Source organism: Lampetra fluviatilis, chromosome 54 (assembly GCF_964198595.1).
Source record: "Lampetra fluviatilis chromosome 54, kcLamFluv1.1, whole genome shotgun sequence".
In the NCBI taxonomy this organism is placed as follows: domain Eukaryota; kingdom Metazoa; phylum Chordata; class Hyperoartia; order Petromyzontiformes; family Petromyzontidae; genus Lampetra; species Lampetra fluviatilis.
In genome coordinates, this window is record NC_136328.1 from 3422730 (window position 1) to 3446764 (window position 24035).

The window sequence follows — 24035 nt, forward strand, 5'->3', positions numbered from 1 at the left end:
CACTGGTGAGCACCACACACTTCCTAAGGGATCGCTTGACATCTATATGCAGCGAAATCAAAACCAATCTAAAGTTACTACTTTTATTGCTTTATATTATTTTATTATTTCCCTTCTACGTGACTTTACCGAAAGAACCAAGAATATTACTACTTTTTGTTTTAGTTTTACCAGGCGAGGCCGCACATACAGCTCTTTTTGCAGAAGCAACATGGCCACAAATGATAGTTCAACAAAGTGGCTTATGATGTGTAAATTGATAACAGCCAAATACTCTAAACACACGTCGATTATAAATGTGGAGAGAAAAAACGGGAGGACCCGGAGAAGAATCCACGCGTGGCACAGGGAGAAAATGCAGACTCCAAATAAACTGGCGTCAACCTAATCTCGTTTCATCGCTGTTTCTATTTATTTCCTGATGTTGAACAAAGCCTGGAGTACATTCCACGGTGACCCCTTTTTGCTCACGCTGTGCTAGAAGTTTTCAATACATTTTCTTTTGTTTTTCTACCTGAAGGCGCCGATCGCGATGAGCCAAGCGTGCAGCCGAGCACAGCAGCAGCCACGCTCGCCGAGGAAGCGATCGAAGAGAATGTGGGTGAAGACACCACCAATCACAGTAAGCCGCTCGTTCCCATATCCGCATCACGTTACGGTCAAGTTCTCTCCGAAACGCGTATTTTTTCGCGACAACGGGGTTCGCCTATTCGGGAACACTTTAGACACAATGCGGAGCGTGCACCATTAGAACGCGCGCTATTATAGCGTGGAGCGTGCACCTTTACAACGTGGAACGCACGCCGTTACAACACGGAGCGTGCACCTTTACAACGTAACACGCGTGCCGTTACAATGCGGTAACGTTCTGCAGATGTAGATGCCACTGGTTCTTCACGTTCTGAAGATGTAGATGCCACTGGTTCTTCACGTTCTGTAGATGTAGATGCCACTGGTTCTTCACGTTCTGCAGATGTAGATGCCACTGGTTCTTCACGTTCTGTAGATGTAGATGCCACTGGTTCTTCACGTTCTGCAGATGTAGATGCCACTGGTTCTTCACGTTCTGTAGATGTAAATGCCACTGGTTCTTGACGTTCGGCAGATTTAGATGCCACTAGTTCTTCACGTTCTGCAGATGTAGATGCCACTGGTTCTTCACGTTCTGCAGATGCAGTTGCCACTGGTTCTTCATGTTCTGTAGATATAGATGCCACTGATTCTTCACGTTCTGCAGATGTAGATGCCACCGCCACCATCTATTGCGCGGTGGTTGAACTTACGACTCTCGGTCGGAACAGGCAACTGGACATACAGACCAGGTTTGTTCGTATCTCTGAAAGTTCGTAAGTCGAATGTTTGCAAGTAGAGGAGTCCCTGTATACTAATTGAAGGCTTCACACGCACCCTTACAAGAGATCTCCCACATTGCAAATAGCAATTATTACACCACAATCTCGACGACGGTGTGTCCCGAGTCACGCACAATAAAAAAAACCGTGGACGGGCTTCGTACTATTGCGCAAATGCAAGTTTATTGCAATTAGTGAAATGTAAAATGACACAGCTTGTCGACAACATCTTGCAATGAAGTGACCATTTGTTTCGATACGTTATATTCTGGTAATGGTAAAGTAGCACAAGACTACTCATTTTTTTAACAGCATTCGTGTTGCCATTCCGAACTCTCACTCGCCAGGCAAGAGATTACATTGTAAGGCCTCTAAACGTATTGTCACGTGGTGGATGGCGTTCAACCACGCGGGTCATGTTCACGGGTGTCCGTTCAAGGCATTATTTCTTCGTGACACAGGTTTAACAATGAAAATGACTTCCGTGGAATTGTTCCGATGCTCCGTTCTTTAACGTCCATAGCTTGAGAACCATTACTTGTGTCAGCCATGATGTGGAACTTCTTTCGCACCGTACGTAGCCACCCGTACTTATCAGAGGTGCGGGGGGGGGGACAATAAACTAAACACAAAAAGCACTTCTAACGAAATTAGTTTTCAATTTAGATTTAAAAGTGCATAGCTCAAGTGGCTTCCTCATATCAGAAGTGCGTTCCAGACGGCCGCAGAAGCGCATCTGAAAGCGCGCGATGCGGTGACCCGTCTTTGTTTGATGGTTAGGCCAAAGTCGATGCGAGGATGACCAGAGTTTCTGTGATGGTTGATTGCACCTTGATGAGATCGGCAAGATATTCTGGTTCATTTGTGGCAAGCTCAATGTGTTTAATGAGTGCGACCATATAACGTATTCTTTCAGCAAACCGGAAACGAATGCAGCTCAGCAGCACTGGACAGACACGGTCGGATCTTGCAGTTACCCGTCACATGACGTGTGCCAAATAAAATCACGGGGGTTACACACAGTCGCACGTTACGTTATCGTTTCAACGGCACGAGCATCAGATACCCAGGCCTAAGCGGTACAGTCGCTTACCTGGACGTGGCCAAACATCAGAACGACAATGAGACAAACGCAGAGAGTAGAAAATCACGCTCACCTCGGACAAATCACAATTTGCCAATTTGATGACATGATCCACAAAATACATTTTAAGGAATGCTTTGGGCAAACGTGGGGTGAAGAATCCACTTCTTTGCACATCAGCCAAGTCGACACTACTCACTAAATCAATTCCCATATTAATTAAATTGTTCTGAACCACGGAACGAGAGTATAATCGGGTAACCAATTAGTTATTTTTTGAAATAAAATTTCTCAGGTATAGACCGCAAAAAAAACTACGCAGGTTTGAAATGTGGATCGCCAGAAAGATCTGTACGGGGAATGATAAGGTATTCTGAGCAGTGCTGACCTAGAGATGTCTGTCTGGCAAGCCGCTCCTCAATACTTTTGACTGCGGCGGTAGTGTGTGGTGCAACACAAAGCAAACATTCTTTCTTAACACTTTTGAACCGAATCGGACGGTTCATGCAGATATTTAAAATGCAGTAGAAAAAACATAACACCAATCATTTACCCAGGATATCTTCACCAAACCTCAAAACATGTTTAAGCAGCGTCCTGCGTTGGATGTTCGGTCAAATACAAGGGGTTGCCATATGGGAGGAAATTGGGAATACACGGGGGAAACCCACAAATAGCAGCGGGAGCACCCAACACTACCACCTCCTGGCCACCAAAGATAAAAGAATGCCCCTCATAGTCTGAACAGACCGTGGGGGGAAAGCGCTGTTAGCGAGCACCTATTAAAGCCGGCACGGCACACGAGGGGCTTGGTGGCCGGCAGCACGCACGGCTGCGTTTGCCTCCCGAGTAACGGATGTTTACACACCACACCAGGTACTCATTTGACGCCGAGTCGATGTAGCAGAGGGCTCAGGACCAGTTCCAGACAATCGTCACTGGTGTTGGCCACGAGACGGAATCAAACTCGAGTCGCCGGGATCGTAGCGCGGCGCGTTAACCGCTACACCGCGGGGCTCCCCTCCCAGCCTACCTCGCCGTCTCATACTTGCCATCTCTTGGTGGCCACCCATCGAAGGGCTAGCCAGGCACAACCAACCTTGGTTTCCGAAAGCAGATGACATCGGCTACACTTTAAGGTGATTAATGGTGTTCTGATAAGATTTGTGAGAATTTTCTTGACAGTTTCCACGTGAATCTCACCTGGATAACACTGAGTGGTGGGAATATGTATTATCTTGAATGAGCCCGTGGAGATTTTTTTTTTACTTTCAATAAACAGTGCTCAATACAATTGTATAAACTTCATATGCTAAAATGTACAGGTACTATTTGTTAAATATTACAAAAAACAGACGAACATTTCTCTATGTTTTGCTGACAATGTTCTCTCCCCCCGCTCGAATCACATGATCCAGAGGTGGTCGAATAGTGAAATTAAATGGGAGCTCACATTTTCAAACTGTAAACGTACAGCCCTTTTGTCAATCCACTGCTGGATGAGGGCCTCTCTACGCCGTCGGGGTTTTCGGTTTTGTTTCGCCATACTTCGCCGTGGCAGTCAGCGCGACTTGAAGGTGGGGGAAGCACAGATGTGGAAACGTAGGAAGCACATGCCAACAAATTAATTTGCTGCAATGCCCTCCGCTGCCCACCACATAGCGTCCGCAGCAACCTATCGCAACCGGCTGTGCGTGGCGGTCACCCTCCCCCACACTTAACCAGGCTCAAGCCTGCTTAGCTTCCGAGATCTAGTGAGACTGGGCACATTCCGGGTGATTTTGTCATCGCACCCACATAAGCGGACGCTGCTAAACACTCACATCTTCTCACGATAAACAAATTTGTGTTACTTCATCAATTAAGCAAACAAATAGAACACGGTTTTTAAAAGATATCTGGCTATCCAGAGTTAGACGTATTGTTAATTTTTTGTACAATTTGCAGGTTATTTACAAAGATTGCCGCAGATCATAAGGGTGTGCAATGGTCCGCTCTTGCAAAATACTACGCAGGGATTGTTACCGTCTACGTTACAGCTATCGGTGTGCTTTGGTAATCTGCTGTATTAACTACCGGGAGGAGAGGGGAGGGGGCTGAATGATCATGGAAAAATATAAATAAGCCGAACTCCATTGAGTATCTCCACATACAAATTAAAAATGTGTTAGTCCAGAGGCTAATTGGCTTTCCAGACCGGATTTGACCTTCACTATGGCAACACATGAGTGTGTAGGGTATTTAATTTAGCATTTTGTGTGTGTGTACCATAGAGGGAGGCTGAGAGAGTAATGTAAGTCTGGGTCTTCCCGAAACACGGAGCACCATACAGGAACATCTGCACCGGTTTGAAACGTTCAGGCTGGCCTGCCTACGATCCATCCTGGGTTTAACCAGGCTGGATTGTGCGAGGAGCTCACAGATCCTCGAACGATCTGGACACAGTTCCCTAAGCGATCTCCTCCGGCAGGCAAGGCTGCGTTGGCTGGATCATGTAGCCAACATGCCTAGCCACCGTATCCCCAAACAGCTTCTCTTTGGCCGGATAGAGAGGGCTAAACTGGCATGGCATGGGCTTGAGAAGAGATGGACTGATGCGGTACAGAATGATGTGGAACCGATTTGACTTGCCGACGATGGGCACCACCTGTCAAGATCGGCCTCCGTGGAGAAGGCTGGTGAAGGATGCGGCTGGGCAGTTGAAGGCAGCCTCCCTCCAGCAACAACAGAGGGTGGAGGTGTGATGCTCGCGGCAACGAGCCGAGCACCTAGCGGCTAAAACTCGGCAAGCTGGCCACAGTGGAGAGCACGTGGTGCAATTGTCAGTCATCTCAGTAAGTCAACCCATGGCAGCTGGGTCTGTCTCATGACCTGCCTGCCAGCCTTTACAGTTTACCTATCCTGGAAAAAGCACCGTGGTGATGTCACGGCTACTTAGCGGCGAACGGCAGTTGTTGTTGCTTTTTGCATTGAATGGGGTCACGTATTTTATATGGAGTGCTCTCGCCAATACCATCTGGAAACCCAGCAGCATGTTTAACAAGCCTGACTGCTGATGTGACTGAACATCGACATCTGTCCATAGTTTTGCTTGCTTAAACAAATGCTGCTCGATAATGTTGGTCTGGAACGCTAATAGGCTGATGTACTAATACATATTCATGTTCAAATGCCGACTCAGAAAAATGGTTCAGTCGCGCATGTCGGTGTTGAATAAATACCAAAAGTTGATTTCAAATCGATTAATGTAGAAAACCACATGGCTTCCTTTTTCTAAGTCTTATTTCTATTCGCAGACTCTTCTGCGCTTACATGCTACACAGTGATAAAATCCACGTCCAAATGTCCACTCGCTAAAATCAAGTCTCTAGCACCTTCCCTTGACCGAATGGATGTCCCGAGCCTGGACGAACAAAATGCGATAGCCCATTTAAGCGACGCCACTGCGAAGGGTAAACGGGACCCAGTGTAAGGCCGTCTCCGACTGGCGGCTTTCCGCAGGCCCACCTTGTTCGCAAAAAAACTAAAATATCCCATCGCCCTCTTCCACGGTACGTTGCGACGATCCTGTGCGGGGGGGGATTGGCGGCCGTTAATCGTCGCTGATGGCGATGTCGTGCAGCGTCTTGTGCAGCGCCAGTCGCGCCCGCTCCCTTTTCCGTGGCGGCATCTCGCGCAGCGACATGGCGATGTACTTCCCGAAAATGTCGTCGGCGCTCTCCGTCCCCCGCCGCGACGCGCCGAGGTGCGTCATGGCCGTGTTCAGAAGCTGCTCGGCGCGGACGCTCCCAACTCCCGCCCCCCCGCCGCCTCCAATTCCCCGGCCTCCCGCCCCACCTCCGAGTCCGCCGACATCGCCGATGACGTCGCGTCCGCCTCCTACGCTGCCGCCCCCGCCGACGACGACGAGCCCGTCGTTGCGCAGCTGCCGCACGCAGCTCAGGGGTTTGGTGTCCTCGTCCGACAGGCAGCTCGTGCCGCTCATGCTCTGCGCCGAGGGCGAGGCCCAGGGCGGGCAGGGCGAGGGCATGGCCTGCAGCGACGCGGCCAGCTCCGTGGGTGAGCGTGCCGGCGACGACGGCGTGTTGGGCGAGGGCGCGGCGGGCGTGGGAACGTCGGTTACAAATTTGTCCAGCTGCAAAGAAAGACGAACGTTAGGATAACATTTGCAAGAGGCTGTAGACTATTGATTTTTTGTCGTAATTTGTCCCCAACTTTTGCTCCCGATTGCACTATCGGAGTCACGTCGCAAGACGAAGAATCCATTAGGATCTTGACTTAAAGCTTTCGTGACTGCACGAATTAATATTCTTTGGGTCTTTCGGTAAAGCCATAAGAACAAATATAGATATATCTATCTATCTAGATATCTATCTAGATATATAGAGATTCCCCTGACCGAGTGCGGCTGTGGGAGCGTTACTACTTGCCGCCGACTGGTTGAAGGTGTACCGTCCGCACCGCGACTGCATAGCCTCTCGCAAGAAGCCGAGCCGCTCAAAGTGATGCCACTTGGGGTAGTATCCGTTTGACCGGCCACTTCCCATCCGGTCTGCATCCTCCACCTTCTTCACCTCTCTGAAATAGATGCTCCGCAAGTTCTTCCATTTAAACTTGATCTCTTCCCCTGCGAATGAAGACGACGTCAAATCATTTCGCACCCTGCAGCCATTTTTTGCATGCTATTTTTATTTTGTTTTGCGCCGTTGAGAAACGTGACGTCGACGGTACAGCATTACGTAAGGTTTGTGTGCCCATGTGGTGGTACTACTGCCACTGTCACCTGGTAATTTTGTTTTGTAAAGTGGGACCTTAAAGACCCTGTAATACCTCTGCAAACCTAATCATGTTCTGAAGTAGTCTCCAACACATTGGAGTGCTGAATCGGTAATTAACTGGCACGTTCGTTCAGATGATAACTTTATTCATTGATCCTTATGGCGGTACCCCGGGGTACCAAATAATACAAAATGTCGGAGGCAATTAAATATTTTATTTCTGGGACACTATTTTTTTCCCAGGGGTGGACTTAACTCCGCTACTGGGGTACCAATCAATCCGAAATCAGTACTACTCCACGATGTCGAAACACAGCGAGGACGATTGCGTGCACTGAAACCCTGAACGCTCGTACGCACCGTGGTGGTGCATCGTGTACAGCTCATCGAGATGAGTCGATTGCCGCATCGCCGACCATCAACAGACTAAAAATGACTGCATCACGGACATCATGCGAGAGCCGGGGTACTATCATACCCCGGGGTACCGCCATAAGATTCAATTGGCTGCTTCAGGCGGAGGAGGCTGTACGAAAGACATTTTAGCATTTTAACTTCGTGATCTTCTGACCCGAGAATAAATTATTCATCTAAATATTGGTCGTGAAAGCCTACACGCGTTACATTTAACGTAATCGGTTGCTTATCGGTTGCGATAGATCATGCTCATTCCTAAACAAATTACAGAACTTTCAGGCTGTCCCATTAAGGTGCCATCCTTTATTAAAAAAGTATAAACTAAACAGGCCAAACTGCGTGGTTGCAATGTTATCAACATACAGATAGTCCCCGAGTTACGATGGTCCGACTTACGATATTTCGATCTTACGATGGCGATAGCCATACGACAAAATTTTAAATTATTCTAAATTTCGCGCGGCAGGCAAACGCAGCAGCGTACGAGGTACGATACTGTACGTTGGGGACGCTGCCGGGATGTGCGCATCTCCCGCCTTGTGTGATGCAGATAGGATTGTTTCCTGAAAAAACTTTCCATTAAATTGTAGGTCATATAGGTAGGCTAAGAATTTACCTTGTTTGATTTTTACTTTACATTTACTGTGCGCGATCTTCATCGCTGGCTCGTAATTAATAAATATATACAGTATATAGTTTATACAGTACTGTAAATTGCTCTGTTTTGCTAAATTATCACCATTCTTTAAGACTCCTGGGTAGGCTAGGCCATCTTCGACTTAAGATATGTTTTACTTACGATGGGGTCGTCGTAACGCATCTCCATCCTAAGTAGAGGACTACCTGTATTCCTTATATTTACGTGTTTATACCACTAGGTGTCAGACAAGAACCTGCCATAAAAAAATGCCTTGGAAATGTTGATGTTGATTCACCCGTAAACCTTGTACCGTCTCGAGCATTCTGATTTAATGCCTAACTCGGCATGACCTTCGGTAATATTATTGCACATTTTTGTTTTGTTATTTCGTAAAAATGATGCTCTCGGTAACCAGGGAGAAAATGTTTTAAGTATTTCCACATTCTTGAACAACATTATTGCTTATTATCCCTCTGGCGTGCGTACAATTCATCGGAGAGATTGGCCCCCGTGGAAATGTGAAACTCCCATCGCTGGCTCATGGCCTGCAAACATAAAATGAGCACCGCACCAGTCCTCGTTTGAGTTTGAACAGTGAACATCAACACTGCCGGGTGTCCCACCATTGTTGCCAGACTCAGAAGTCCCACCAGTGCCACTAATGTGCGGCACAAGCCGCTGGGCGACTGGATTTCAAACTGGATCTCAACAAAATCACCATTTCCGGCGACTTTATGGATCGTCGACGATTTTGGGTCGCAATTTGAGTCAAGAATCAACACCTTTCTTTTTTGGTATGACTGCTGTACCATTTTTATTTTCTATTTATAGATGTTTTTGTCTTGCTTTCAGTGGGGTATTTTTGTTGTTACTTTAGCTTAAATGTAACATCAATATATGATTCGTAAAGAATTTTCATTAATTAAAATATAACCAATTCTCACATGCACAATCTAATACATGTATCATGAGTCGACTAATACATTTTAATTGATGCATCATTTCTTACCTAATTCGAATATAAAACTAAGACCTCAAAGCACTGTACAAGACACCGCAACAGACACTCAGCGTGACTATTAAGTAAATTAAGTCACGCTGAAACGAAAAGATAAGCGATGGAAAAATTACGAAAAATATACATTCAAACAAAAATCCACTTGCTGAATTGTCACGGCAGATTTATTTTTACAGTCGCTCGTGACTGGGTTGGGAACAACAAACTTGTTGCGCGCGAGAAGCAGAGGCAAACAGAAGGACGAACGAACACGCAAAGAACACGTGTGACACTTTGCTTGCCTGTGAAGGGTACCCCGTGGGCATCACCGCCCAGCTGCTCGCAGAGTTCATTCATTTTTCTGTTGCGTTTGTCCCTCTTGAAATAATCTGGGTTTGAAGGATCCCACATGAACCGGTGATCTGCGTAGAGTAAACAAGAAAACATTTAATGCATTGTGAGATTTCAATTTGAAGAAGCCCGGCTGGATAGTAAGCTTGCCACTCGGCCTGTTTGGCACAGGCCACAGGGAGGATTCGTGCAGCAGCAGCAGCTGCTGTAAAATTGATGTTGTTTCCTTTGCCATAATTCACTATAGCAAGCAGTTGTCTAAAAGTCGTCTAAAAGTTGTCATAGCCAAAAGGACAAATGTGAAAATCACCACCTGTTAAAAAAAATTCAAAAAGAGAGAATATAATGGCACTACCACTGCAAAATCTCGACGTTCACAATAACATGAACATTTCTCTCCGTTTGAAATTTGTCATCAAAATTAGTAGGAGTCAGGGTTTGTTGGCACATTGTGTCAATTTGACAATAATCCACAGCTATAATTTTAGAAGTTTTAATTTGGGCCACAATGCTGGCCACATGGTGGCTCTCTTTACAGAATAAGATCCAAAACTTCCTTCCAGCACCGATAAATTGTGGTCGTAGTTATCCAGATTGGACTGTATCTCAAGGTGGTGCGAAATATGGAGAGGGAATGGTTAGAATCAAGTCAAGTTTATTGGTTAAACCAGGTGAGAACTCAGGAGACCAGGAGAGTCTCATTTATATGTTTGGAGGGATTATTTAATGGGTTTGGAGGCATTATTGGACAAGTGGGGGTAAACAGCAGTGGGGGAGGGGGGGTAATGGGGCCATGTCCAATATCGTCAAATAATACAAGAGCAACTGCATGTGTGAAAAGCAAATATGAATTAAAGTGCAATTCTTATAAATTATGTGGGAGGGGGCATAAGGTGTATGGGCAGAGCACAGTAGGTAATCAGAGATGAGAATCTAACTTTATCCTTCACCAAACTAACCAACTAGACACGCATTTGCACACCTCATATCCTGCTATATTCTTTAAAACAAAGTTTTGCTGGCTGGCTGAAATTCCAAAATTACCCACAAATCACTCAACAGGGATTATACGCAGCAATCATCGCCCCCTTAATCGCAGACTATTGCCAGGTGCTCAGTCACCTTGTGCCTCGCAGGGACATCTGCCACTGGGGGTGCCCTTTGGCAATGTACTGAAACGAGACTTAACGTCCATTGCTGAGACGTCCCACAGCATAGGGCGCTATTTCCAAAAAAAAGAGAATTTATACATCTATACACGCTCATGTGAAAAAGAATTCACAAACTATAATAGGAAAAGGAAAGGCAAAAGACTAGAATGGGCATTCCATTTAGGCTATTTTATATTCTATGGCCATTCATTTTTGGTCTGTCATTCATCTTAGTCTACCCATGTTTTATGGTAACTGGAACTGGCAGTTATTTTAAACAATGACTTCATCAATTACACATGAAGAGCAGGCCTTTGTAGCCGTCTCATCCGAAATTGATTTTCGCAGCATGGCTTGTCATTGATTTTCCACAAAACCTCTCTCAATGGCAATATTTCTCCAGAATGGTTGATGACCTCCACTCCTCAGTACCTTTCAGTCGACTTTTAAATATTATATACCACCATCTTCATAACAGCAAATCAAACGGTGCACGTAACATTATAACCGATCGCATTTGGCAATTGCACTCCACGTGATGAAATACGGCGCTAAAAAAAAAAAATTCGCTGAGCACATCGTTTTAAAGTAGAGTCTATTTGCACTGCGTGTAACCAAGTTGGTAGGTCTAAACATTTGTTATAAGTCCAGTCCATCACGAACGTGAACTCATCACACACGGTAAGCCCTTTGAAACTACAGTACACTGTTTTTAAGTCTGTTGCAAGACTCAAGGATTGATCCCGAACATCTGCTGGTAACTGGTTGCGCAACCCATCTAGATTTGAAGCTTTCGTGACTGCAGGGATCCATACTCTTTGGTTCTTTCGGTAAAGTCACGTAGGTAGAAAATAAAATAATACAATTATTTTATTAATTTATTTATAACCAAAGAGTATGGTTGCCCAACCGTTACTGCGGGTAACTGGTCACGATTGCGCAACCACTGTCTGCTGGTTGCGAAGACGTCCGCATACAAGCGATTTGGTTGCACACAACCAATTTCCTTCACGAATCGCTCGGGTTCGGTCGACTTGGTTCAATAGCGATCCAGAAAGAACGAGGATAGCAAGTTGTTGCGAGAGATTTTGTGGTAAAAGGAATGACAAATCGTGCTCTTGAACAACTGATACAAAATTCGCACACGAGTAGACTAAAACCGCTAGCTCTTCATCGGTAATCAACTAAACATTTATATTCTTTGTTCTAGCTCTTCATCGGTAATCAACGAAGCATATATATTCTTGGTTCTTTCGGTAAAGTCACGTAGAAGGGAAATAATAAAAAATAAAACAATAAAATTCTCACGACGTTTCGGCCACAACGCAAGCAGCCGTCCTCAGGTGAAGAACAGAGCTGTCGGAAAGTGTTAGGACGCTGTTCTTCACCTGAGGACGGCTGCTTGCGTTGTGGCCGAAACGTCGTGAGAATTTTATTATGTTTTATTGTTATTATTTTATTATTTCCCTTCTATGTGACTTTACCGAAAGAACCAAGAAAATGAATCCCTGCAGTCACGAAAGCTTTAAATCGAAATTTGTTTTAAAGCAGTTGACAGCGCTAAGGGTGAATCTCCAAAATTAAAATCAGACAATACTACAGACACACACACACCCCTTTTAGCGCAACTACTCGCTGGGATGTGTACAAAGCAAGTTACTAGCGGACAAAGTTGCTCGCTATCGAAAGCGATTTGATTCCACGACTGACCACTCAGGTGTGGACTCGCCTTTGGACTTTTCGTGAACCACGAATACCACTGTAATCAACATCAGTGGCAGCAACAGCAGCCAATGTCTTATCCACTGCAGAATTAAAGCCTCCAACCCTACCTACTGCGCACGGCGTTACCATCCCTAGCGTTCCAGCGCTGCTGCTGCTATCCCCATCATCTTACTCCCTGCGCACGAACCACAACCAACTGATCCCGTCGCTCGCTCCATCTCCATGGTGGACGTCCTCTGGGGGCGCATAGTCCCTCGGCGTAATCTCCCCCAGGGGCTGACCACCGGCACCCCCCCCCAACCAACACGAAATGTCATCGTCAGTCATAGTCAATCCACTGCTGGGTGATCCTCCGATGTTATTCACCGAGCACCTGCACGCGAGCTGATTTCATCGTTCCATCTCATTGGACGTGCGCTCTCAGAAACGCGACGCAGGAAAATTATATTCCAGGAAAACCGATCCTATTACAATCGATTTTGATCACAAGTAAACCTATGGAAATTGCTTGTAAACCCATGTGGAACCCATGCCAAACCCGTGTAAACACCCATGCGAAAACCCATAAAAACCCACATGAAAACCCATATAAATCCACGTGAAACTCATATAAACCCACGTGATCACCATGTGAGTCCGGTGTAAACACCCATGTGAAAACCCATATAAACCCACGTGAAAACCCATATAAACCCACGTGAAAACCCATATAAATCCACGTGAAACTCATATAAACCCACGTGATCACCATGTGAGTCCGGTGTAAACACCCATGTGAAAACCCATATAAACCCACGTGAAAACCCATATAAACCCACGTGAAAACCCATATAAACCCACGTGAAAACCCATATAAACCCACGTGAAACTATTATAAACGCACGTGATCACCATGTGAGTCCCATGTAAACACCATGTAAAAACCCGTCGAAACCCCACGTAACGCCCCACATCAACCCATGTAAACACACGTAAACACGTGAATCCCACAAAAACCTGCACGCACGTCCACAAACCCCTACAGACCCCATGTAACCCCCCATCCACGTACGTTATACACCCCGTGGCTTGCTATCGTGCGTTCACGGCGCGTGCGAAAACGCTGCGCGCTGAACACATTACGCTCGTGGAGTGTCATCCTCCTCCACTGCTGTTGTTGTTTGGCATTTAACGATCACCACCATCATCACCACCATCATCATCATTTGGTGTTGGCTACGATCCGCACCGTGGAACCACTCGATGAGGAAGACCTCCTGGCTCGCATCCCACACGGACCTCACTCGGCCCCCTCCTCCTCCTCCGTTCCCGCAGTTCATGGCCCATCCGCGGCTCCGCTGCCGCTTGTTGGTGCCCAGGTAGGCGGCAGCCACGATGCAGGCGGCGGCCGCCAGCTTCGAGTCCTTCTCCTCCTCACCACCCCCCTCCTCCTCCTCGGCCATCTTCACGCCGGTTAGAGGGCGTCCTTCCAGCTCGTCCTCACTCACTCGTTCGCTACCACGGCCACTACTACCTCACTCACTCGTTCACGACCACCACCACCTCCCCTCTATCCACTACCACCTCCTCACTCACTCGTCCACTACCACGACCACCACCACCTCACCTCGTTCAACCGACCTCCTCCTCCTCCTCACTCACTCCACCAAACCAACCTCCTCCACCTTCTTCTATCTCACTCCACCACCACCACCTCCTCACTCCACCCCAACCAACCTCACTCCACCCCAACCAACCTCACTCCAGCCCAACCAACCTCACTCCACCAGCCAACCAACCTCACTCCACCCCAACCAACCTCACTCCAGCCCAACCAACCTCACTCCACCCCAACCAACCTCACTCCACCAGCCAACCAACCTCACTCCACCAGCCAACCAACCTCACTCCACCCCAACCAACCTCACTCCAGCCCAACCAACCTCACTCCACCCCAACCAACCTCACTCCACCCCAACCAACCTCACTCCAGCCCAACCAACCTCACTCCACCCCAACCAACCTCACTCCACCCCAACCAACCTCACTCCACCAGCCAACCAACCTCACTCCTCACTCCACCACCACCTCCTCCTCACTCCACCCCAACCAACCTCACTCCACCCCAACCAACCTCACTCCACCAGCCAACCAACCTCACTCCTCACTCCACCACCACCTCCACCTCCTCCTCACTCCACCCCAACCAACCTCACTCCACCCCAACCAACCTTACTCCACCACCTCCTCACTCCACCACCTCCTCACTCCACCCCAACCAAACTCACTCCACCACCACCACCTCACTCCTCCACCCCCACCACCTCCTCACTCCTCCAACCAACCTCACTCCACCAGCCAACCAACCTCACTCTTCACTCCACCACCACCTCCTCACTCCACCAGTACCACCTCCTCACTCCTCAACCTCCTCACCACCTCACTCCACCTCCTCACCACCCACCCTCAAACCAACAACCTCCCTCCTCCTGTGCGTATGGAATCGACAGTAAAACAACATCCGGATCGAGGAGCGTCGATTAACGAGCGATCGATTCCTCCCGCGGTTTGTTTAGGGTTGGTGTCGTTTTTGGACGATTCGTCGATTCCGCCCGCTGACGGGCTACAACCCAACCGGGATTGAAGCGATTCCCCTCGGTTGTTGATTAAGTCGGCTGTCGATTCCGCCGGGGGGTGGAGTTATGGGGGGGGGGTTGTTTTTTTTGCGTTAATTTCGGAAACGATTCGCGAATTCTTTCACCGCGGACTTCACGATTCGTTCCGCAATACAGAACACATGGAACCGATTAACACGCGCTCACCAGCGACGAAGTAAATCGAATCGATTCCAATGTTGTGAAAGCCTATCGGCAACATAGGGGAATCGGAATTGATTACGAATCGACTTTGAAATTCACAAACCGCCGAGCTTCAAGTTATCACCTTGGGAGGAGTAATCGACGTGTTAACTCTTACCCCAAGTGGTCCATCAACGAGAGCGCCGTTTGTTACCGTCCGCTTAACGTGTTGCGGTGGGGCCTGTGTTGAGCAACCGTTTCAAAAAAGACTCAAATAACGGGATGCGAGAGAGGAATCGATCCCTTGTCCGTGCTCACGAGATAATCGAATCGGTGGTGGTGGTGGTGCGTGCAATTGAAGAAGGGGTCATTGCCCGAAACGTCGCCGATTGCATAGCTGTCAACCCGTGCGGTTTACCCCGTATTGTTGTACAGAGGAGTGTGACTTTTTAGGTCCACACGGCGTACAGCCGTTTCAATACGAGCAACATTTTTTTTCGTTTTATTTGTGTTTTGTGGTGGGATTTTGTAGGATGAAAGTTGAGATTTTAAAGGGGCACGGGGTGACCAGTAAGGTCTGAATTGGTCTGTAATCAGGTAATCACTGATAGGGGTTGACATTTATACTGGTAGGAACCTCCTGGTTACACCAGCCCACAGGGGATTATTGTGTCCGTCCGTCGTGCAGGGAGGGGCTGGGTGGGGAGGGAGGGGCAGGGTGGGGAGGGGAGGGTAGGGAGGGGCTGGGTGGGGTTGGGAGGGGTGTGGCTGGGTGGGGAGGGGCTGGGTGGGGAGCGGAGGGGCTGGGTGGGGTGGGTGGGGCTGGGTGGGGAGGGAGGGGCAGGGTGGGGTGGGGAGGGTTGGGAGGGGTGTGGATGGGTGGGGATGGGAGGGGCTGGGTGGGGTGGGTGGGGGGTGGGAGTGGCTGGTCACCCCGTGGTGCCCTTATAAAACTCAACGTTTAACCTACTCACGCCGGCTTGTGCCCGCCCTCACAGTCGGGCATATTTGCGGAATACACCACGCCGCCGTTGACCCTGGCCATTGACCGAGCAACCCAACGTTCCTACCAGCTCCCTCCGCAGGAATGTGTTGTAGTGAGTGTAGTGGTGGTGAGTGTACTAGTGGTGATTGTCTATTATTATGTGTTTATCCCTTGTGATGGGACTCTTTGTAGGATGAAAGTTGAGATTTTAAAGGGGCACGGGGTGACCAGTAAGGTCTGACTTGATCTGTAATAAGCTAGAGCACTGATAAAGGGTTGCCACGTTTGCAGTTGTATAATTTTGCTTCTCAGACCCCCCCCCCACAAACACACGGCGGTGGTGTTATTGATCCACGTCTTGAGATGTTTCCTCGTTGTGCTTCCTGCACCACTGCCAACGCAACCAGCTTCAGACAATCAGTTTCACCTCCAGTGGTACCCTACTTGTATACTGTTGTCATCAGTTCCCATACTTGTCAATCCCTTCTCAATGCCCTACCTCATTACAGACCAATCAGACATTATTGGTCACCCCGTGCCCCTTATACATCTCGAAGTTCATCCAACAAAGCCCCTCTATTGAAACGGATGTACGCCGTATGGACTTAAAAACTCAATTTCCGTGTACAAGAATACTGGGTAAACCCGTGTGGCTTGCGAGGGCTATGTGTGCTGGGAAGAGGACAACACAAACTTAAGACGAATCGAATTGGTGGTGGGATTGAGATGGAATTCCCCCGACGACCCCAATAATGGGGGGAATGGACGGATGGAAAATGATGATGGACTTGCTCTTCCCAGCATTCACGGCTTATTTCAACTACGAATACTCCATCGAGATCATTAGGATCATCAGATTGTGCATTGCTCACTGTCACCACGGTCTAGGCCACGCACTTGGGGTGATCTTTGCAATTGCGGGCCACCTAAACTCAGGAACTCCTTGCCCCTTCGAGGTCAGGGCTTCCAAGACACTGCACATCTTCACATCGCCACGATATAAACGTATCTATCTAGATTTGAAGCTTTCGTGACTGCAGGAATCCATACTCTTTGGTTCTTTCGGTGAAGTCACGTGGGTGAAACATTTTAAATAAATAAACGTGGTGATTTAATTTTTTTTTCACCTACGTGACTTTACCGAAAGAACCAAAGAGAAAAGATTTTAACTACCTCGCCTGGTATGTGTCTCTCTTTCCGTGGTCACGTGGATTTTTCCCTCCACATTTAGAATCAACAACGTGCATTGATGACTAGCCACTTCGTTAAGCTATCATTTGTGGCCAGGTCGCTTCTGAAAAAGAGCTACAAATCTCAGTGGGCCTTTCCTGGTAAAAAAAAAAAGTTTACGTTTTAACAGTGTATATTATAGATGCACCGCCCTTTTACTTCTTGTTGATTCCAGGCCACATCCAACCAACGCATGCTCTTACCACTGCTTCCAAAGAAGTTGATCCATCTGAAGAACCTGGTGAGTGGACTCTTAAAGAGCTCAAAGCCCTTGCACATAAACGTACGACATTTGAAGGACAAAAAGTTGACTGGGAGACCCACGTGATTTAGCTGCTGCAGCTCCTTACTATTAAAATTCCTTCCCTTTATTACTGCTAACCAGGGGCGGTTTCTTCATTAGGGCGATTGGGCGACGCACCACCAATCTCAGCCGTTACTGTGCCTCTGGATATAGTCCAATCAGCGTCATGTCACGTTCTGTGGAGTACCGCCTCTTTTTGGGCGATTTTACTCCGGCTGAGAATCGCCCCGAGTGGTCCCATAGACTTACATTCAAAGATGTTTTTTTTCGAACGGCGGGCGCTGCAATGCATTCTCTATGGCTTCCGGGAGGGCTCGCACTAACGTGCTTACGTCATCATATGTAAGCACGTTTCAGTCAACAATATTATTTGTCGCCACCTAGTGGAATCTTTAATAAAAGAAACTGAGTGGATTGTAATAATAGTGAGATAGAAACAAACAAGATGTATTGTAAGAGTCACTTTATTTTTCATTAATATTAAAGAAGTGAAGTTGCCTTTACATGCTTAAGCTGTTAATTTATCCATTGCATGGGTGGACCTTATCCTTATCAATCATCCAGACATTTGCCCCCCCTGAGAGATTTTGCAGGAGCCGCCACTGTTGCTAACCCTACTTCCTCCCTTTATGACTACTAATCCTACATAATACACGAGCATAATATGACTTTGAGACCCCCCCCCCTTCACCTACACATTCCACAAGTAGTGACTAATCCCATATCTGCATTTTCCATAAATATGCTAAATCCCTCTGTTGATATGCAAATCCTTTGTCAAGGCGCCCTCCTCCTCTAACCCAGCTTAAATATACGCTGCCAAGCTTGGTGGTGTTCATTCAGACGCTGTCTTTCCGATAAACCTGTTCTTCACCTGAGGACGGCTGCTTGCATTGTGGCCGAAACGTCGTGAGAATTGTATTTTATTATGTTTTTTTATTTAATTATTTCCCTTCTACGTGACTTTACCGAAAGAACCAAGAAGATGAATTCCTGCAGTCATGAAAGCTTTAAATCGAAATTTGACCCACATGATAGTCAAAAAAACAATTCGGGTGAATGCTTATAGAAAACTCTTCTTACTCTTTGGTTCTTTCGGTAAAGTCACGTATAAAGATAAAATAATAAATTAAATAATAGCATACGACGTTTCGATTGCAACACAAGCAATAATCATCAGGTATAAATGAAATAGAAACAACAATCTAACCAGAAACATATAAGCAGACAGATATCACAGAGATACATAGAGAGAATGAAATTGTTTACCTGTAGAAGCTGAGACGGAGGCGGGTTCCCACCACCATCAGCAGCAGCAGCAGGCAACTTCCCAGGCTGCGGCGTCCGAGCAGACGCAACAGAATGTGCCGGAGCCTCACCGCGAAGGTACACGTGCAGGGGTAGCAGCGATATCATCGGGATTCCTCCGGTATAAACAAATATTATGATCTGATTCTGACATTGCAGTAGAACCTTTCAAAGTCGGCCTTCGAGTTGACCAAATATCCAAAATTAGGGCCGTAGAGCTTTGAATTGTCTTTTTTTTGGCGCTGATTCTGGCCGCCTTCCCTGCTTGTCTGTGGGGTCCCGCGCCTCCGTGCGAAAACCGTTCTTGTTGCAAATTCTACAGTGTTTTGAGATGTAAACTTACATGAATGACGTTGCAGAATATAGAAATGTTAATTTTAGGGAGAGCATTTCCAGTTCTGGTCGGGATTTCTAGAATTCTTGAAATAATGAAGCCAAATGTAATTAAAAACACAGGTTTTCAGAACCAATACAGTATTATAATTCGTTGTCGATTTATTTTGGTTAGGCCATGTAATGATCTGGCCATATTTGTGTCGTTAAGACCCTCCACCACCCAACATCGCCAAATTAAATTGTCACATGTACAAGCGTTAACCGCTCCAGGTGTTATTCTATCAGATCACAGGTAAGTTTAAGAACAATTTTCACAACCAAATTAAACAATTAAATATACCATTGACTTTAAGCTTTCGTGACTGCAGGAATTCATATTCTTGGGTCTTTCGGTAAAGTCACGTAGATAGGTTCAAAGAAAATAACAAAAAACTACGACGTTTCGATCGCAACACAAGCGTTCGTCCTGATGACGAACGCTTGTGTTGCGATCGAAACGTAGTTTTTTGTTGTTCTTTTAATTTTCTTTGAACCTATCTACGTGACTTTACCGAAAGACCCAAGAATATAAATACACGATGTTTCTCGCTTGAGACTGCGTCAAGCATCACCAGGACAAGATCCAGTAAGTTGGAATAAATATCAAGGAAGAAGCCAGACTGTTTAATGTCACATGGCCCAGCGATAATAGCGAACAAGTATAACCCGTAAAAACAAAGTTTTTCACTATAAATCCTTTATATGCGTGGCGGCTAGAGTCCTCTTGTCCTCTCGCTTGAGATGGCTGCCACCTATGGGTCAGATGATTGCATTGCACCATTAAGCAATTGGTAATTAAATATAATATTTTTGTCCTAAAAAGTGTAAAATTTTGGAAAAAATTTTCACGAACATTAATTGTCACGCACAACGAGTCTGTGTGGAAAATGTCAGCTCGATTGGATCATGGGAAGTGGGTTAAAAAACGACCGAAAGATTTGCACGGTCCTAAGCAAGCAAGCGAACTTAATATAAAGGATTTAAAAAAGAGATTCCTTCATCCAGCAGTGCATGGGGAATAGTGCAAGTGATTTTATTGTTTCCACGTTGGGAACAGATGCCGAAGAGGAGGAGGAGGTGGTGACATTCCTCCCAGCGGCAAGCTCCACGCGGCGCGCTGTGCAGCAGACCACATCGTCTGGGAAGTGATGGCAAGAGTAGGTGTAATTTTTCGATTTAAAGCTTTCGTGACTGCAGGGATTCATCTTCTTGGTTCTTTCGGTAAAGTCACGTAGAAGGAAAATAATAAAATAATAAAAATAAAACATAATACAATAATTCTCACGACGTTTCGGCCACAACGCAAGCAGCCGTCTTCAGGTGGAGAACAGGTCAGACTCTGCCTTCTCGACAGACCTGTTCTCCGCCTGAAGACGGCTGCTTGCGTTGTGGCCGAAACGTCGTGAGAATTATTTTATTATGATTTAGTTTTATTGTTTTATTATTTTCCTTTTACGTGACTTTACCGAAAGAACCAAGAAGAAGAGTAGGTGTGTGAAAGCATGACACTTGACGTTTCCTGGAGCCAGGAGGCTCAAGTCGCGCGACTTCAATCGCCCACAATTGCTTTGTCCACATCTGAGCGAGTAGTTGTGCAGCAAGAACATAAAACAGCATTAACACGTTCCTTCGGAGTGGGCAGGTAGGAACTTGGTTGGACAGCGCATTCGTGCACGACAGAAAGCTCGCGGTCACGTGACGCACTTCAACCAATCCGGGAGCGTACATGTTTGGGAGAGGCTATGCACGACAGACATATAATCCCTGGTGGGCAGTGTGGAACTGTTGTTCCTACCTGTATCCGGATTGTAACAACCAATCATACTTCGCAATTGTCCACGTGATATAAATGCGTTACTCTAAATCGCTGGGATCACTTAAAAGTCGAGTCTGCTGTAAGCAACTGGTTGCAACTACTGTAGTTGCAGAGACATTTACATGTAAGTGACATGGTTGCATGCAACTGATCAGCCAGGTTGGAGACCTGGCTTTTTACACTGAAGTTTCCTACTTTGCACCTTGTTTTCATGTAAACACTTTCATATTGCCCATTGTTATGCCATCACGAAGTAACCGCAGAGCAGTGCAATGCTTTGTGAGTGAATGACCCACGGAAGCGGATATCACAGGGCTGCCTCTAAGATATTTTCAAGTGACCTCTGGTTCACACAGTAGAGGGTAGCACTTTCCCACCCACAACACCAGGGTGTTGTTGCTGATGGTGGTGTTGTCGAAGGTGCTGGAGTAGACCTACATTTAAATATATGTTGTTTTTTGTGCAGTCATTTGTGACTACGCTCGAGAAACCCAGTTTAATAACAGGCGTCTGCCTGGATTCGAATCCGGGCTCTCAATATTATGGTTCACCTGAACTGGTACACGCAAGCTTCATTTTCTGTTTTGGCTGTAGTAAAACTATGCGACAGCAGGTGGAAATGTGACCGCGTTTGTGAAACGATGTTTTTTGTATGTATCTATTGTAAAAAAAAAATGTAATATTTTAAAAACTTTTTTTTAAACACGCTTTCATGAAATGTATCGTACTCGTAATGGCAGAACTTTACGACTCCAGGATATGGCCATGAAGCTTGCCATAACGTAAGGGGCCGTGGTCACTTACAACCAACGTCAAATGAGCATGGACAATTAAACCCAAGCCGAAACATAACATATAAAAAAGAATGTTTAAAATATATAATTTTTATTTTTCATGATAGAATATAGTATTGTCATCAGTATGACATAAGTATACCAAGTTTGCGGTCGATAGCACATTGGGAAGTGGGTTAAAATTGAGTTGCAAGATTTGAGGATACAACAACAGCAGACAGAGTGAGTTAATAAAAAGCGTGTAAAAAAAAAGCTTCGTTTTAATTCTTTTAAAAAATTGTTTTCTCCGCAGAGGCTGGGCAAGCAGAGGCTGGGCAAGTCGGTGGAGCCAGAATACCACGTTCTTCTCACACGGAGCACAAACGATATTGCCACAGCACCTCTACTGCTATGTAAACTTAACTGGCTATAGAACATTGAACGTAGTAGGCATATTTTCTTTACTTGCAGACAACTGTTTTAATTGAAGCAAAACTGGACCTTCATAATTGACAGTCACTGGCTTTGCATTGTAAGTTATGTCCGGGGTGTTTTACCATCAACTCTGTGACACAAAGCTTTGCAAGTAGAACACCCAATGGAAAAATTAAGAGGACCCCAGGAAATCAAACTGCTTTGTGGCCAGTGTAGCACTTGTATAAGTCAGCTGTGTTGTGTTCATATACTCTATGTGACAAACATAACGTTTGGAAGGGAGTTGTTGCATTTGATTAAGATAAATATTGGTCAAAGCACCTGAAATGCACATCAGATTATATCGTGGCAGTGTGTGCTGTGGTAATGAGATGTTTACCGGCAAATTAATTTGACGATTTGCAAACATTTCTAGGAAAACGTCCACATTTCTGTATTCTCAGGATTATAAGATTCTCTGGAAAGGAATATACCCCTCAAAGCCTTGGCAGTCACTTAAAAAAGTGGATTTTACAATTTTGAGAATAATAAATTGCACTTACAGTGCCTAAAACTACTAAGTGGCCACCAAAGCAGCTTTCCTCGAAGGTTGTGCATATTCAAGGATAAATAGTGTGGTCTGGGAACTGATAAAGTCACAGGACTCGTCCAAATGACCGTTTTCATTTAAACCACCACTATGCGGTCGCACAGACTCTAAAACGCGAGCAAAGATTTGCCGTCTCATTTAACTGCGGCCACAATCGGACACTGCCCAAAAGAATAAACTAGCTTTGGTAGAAGGGAAGTAATAAAATAATACAAATAAAACATAATAAAATAATTCTCACGACGTTTCGGCCACAACGCAAGCACCTGAAGACGGCTGCTTGCGTTGTAGCCGAAACTTCGTGAGAATTATTTTATTATGTTTTATTTTTATTATTTTATTACTTCCCTTCTACGTGACTTTACCGAAAGAACCAAGAAGATGAATCCCTGCAGTCACGAAAGCTTTAAAATAATTTTATTATGTTTTATTTTTATTATTTTATTATTTCCCTTCAACGTGACTTTACCGAAAGAACCAAGAAGATGAATCCCTGCAGTCACGAAAGCTTTAAATCGAAATTTAGCTTTGGTAGGTTTACACTACTATAGAGGTGCGGTCACAATACATTTCTCGTTGTCGCTGCAGAATGTTGTTTAGCTGTCTTGTAGCCGCACGTTTTTATCTGCAAATGGAAGTTATTAATTTTGCAGTTGATTATGAAACTACCGTTTTAATTTAACATTTAAAAATAATAATCTGGTACGCTTTTATGACTATGTTGGTTGGATTCAACGAAGGTATTCCCATATACGTGGCTATCCGGGTTGCTAGTCTTGTCCTGCTGTACACAAGTGCCCTGCTTTGGTTAACACAAAACCATTTTCCTGACAGGAAATACTCAAATAGCCCAAGAACAAAAATTACTTTAGATTTAAATAATGTATAATCATAGCAACGTTACTGATTTTTAAGTGTATGAAATTGTATTTTCTGCATAATAACACG

The 24035-nt window shown here is 45.9% G+C and overlaps 1 protein-coding gene and 1 long non-coding RNA gene across 4 annotated transcripts; one reads left to right on the plus strand and one right to left on the minus strand.

Annotated features, from left to right (window-relative positions):
* Window positions 1–1527: 1527 nt before the first annotated feature.
* LOC144949609 (uncharacterized) lies at window positions 1528–14363 on the minus strand. The gene is made up of 4 exons (XM_078879576.1): window positions 13724–14363; window positions 9571–9690; window positions 6867–7063; window positions 1528–6571 (listed from the first exon to the last, which is right to left on the minus strand). The coding sequence occupies exons 1-4, from the start codon at window positions 13935–13937 to the stop codon at window positions 6029–6031; spliced, it is 1074 nt and encodes a 357-aa protein (XP_078735702.1). The 5' UTR covers window positions 13938–14363; the 3' UTR covers window positions 1528–6028.
* LOC144949610 (uncharacterized) lies at window positions 13873–23013 on the plus strand. Of its 3 annotated transcripts, none has more exons than XR_013640294.1 (5): window positions 13873–13947; window positions 17663–17728; window positions 19067–19177; window positions 20532–20631; window positions 22377–23013. It is a non-coding gene; the product is annotated as an uncharacterized LOC144949610 (long non-coding RNA). The 3 variants fall into 3 exon arrangements; XR_013640293.1 differs by lacking the exon at window positions 13873–13947 and adding an exon at window positions 15535–15869; XR_013640292.1 differs by lacking the exon at window positions 13873–13947 and adding an exon at window positions 16219–16384.
* The last annotated feature ends 1022 nt before the right edge of the window (window positions 23014–24035 follow it).

What these genes read in the sequence shown, in the direction of transcription:
- LOC144949609 (XM_078879576.1), bottom strand. Translation starts at nt 13,937, where the DNA reads ATGGCCGAGGAGGAGGAGGGGGGTGGTGAGGAGGAGAAGGACTCGAAG. An exon ending in CCTCATCGAGTGGTTCCACG is followed by an intron (nt 9,691 to 13,723) that starts GTGCGGATCGTA and finishes TACTCTACGCAG; the next exon opens with ATCACCGGTTCATGTGGGAT. An exon ending in CCACGGGGTACCCTTCACAG is followed by an intron (nt 7,064 to 9,570) that starts GCAAGCAAAGTG and finishes CTTCATTCGCAG; the next exon opens with GGGAAGAGATCAAGTTTAAA.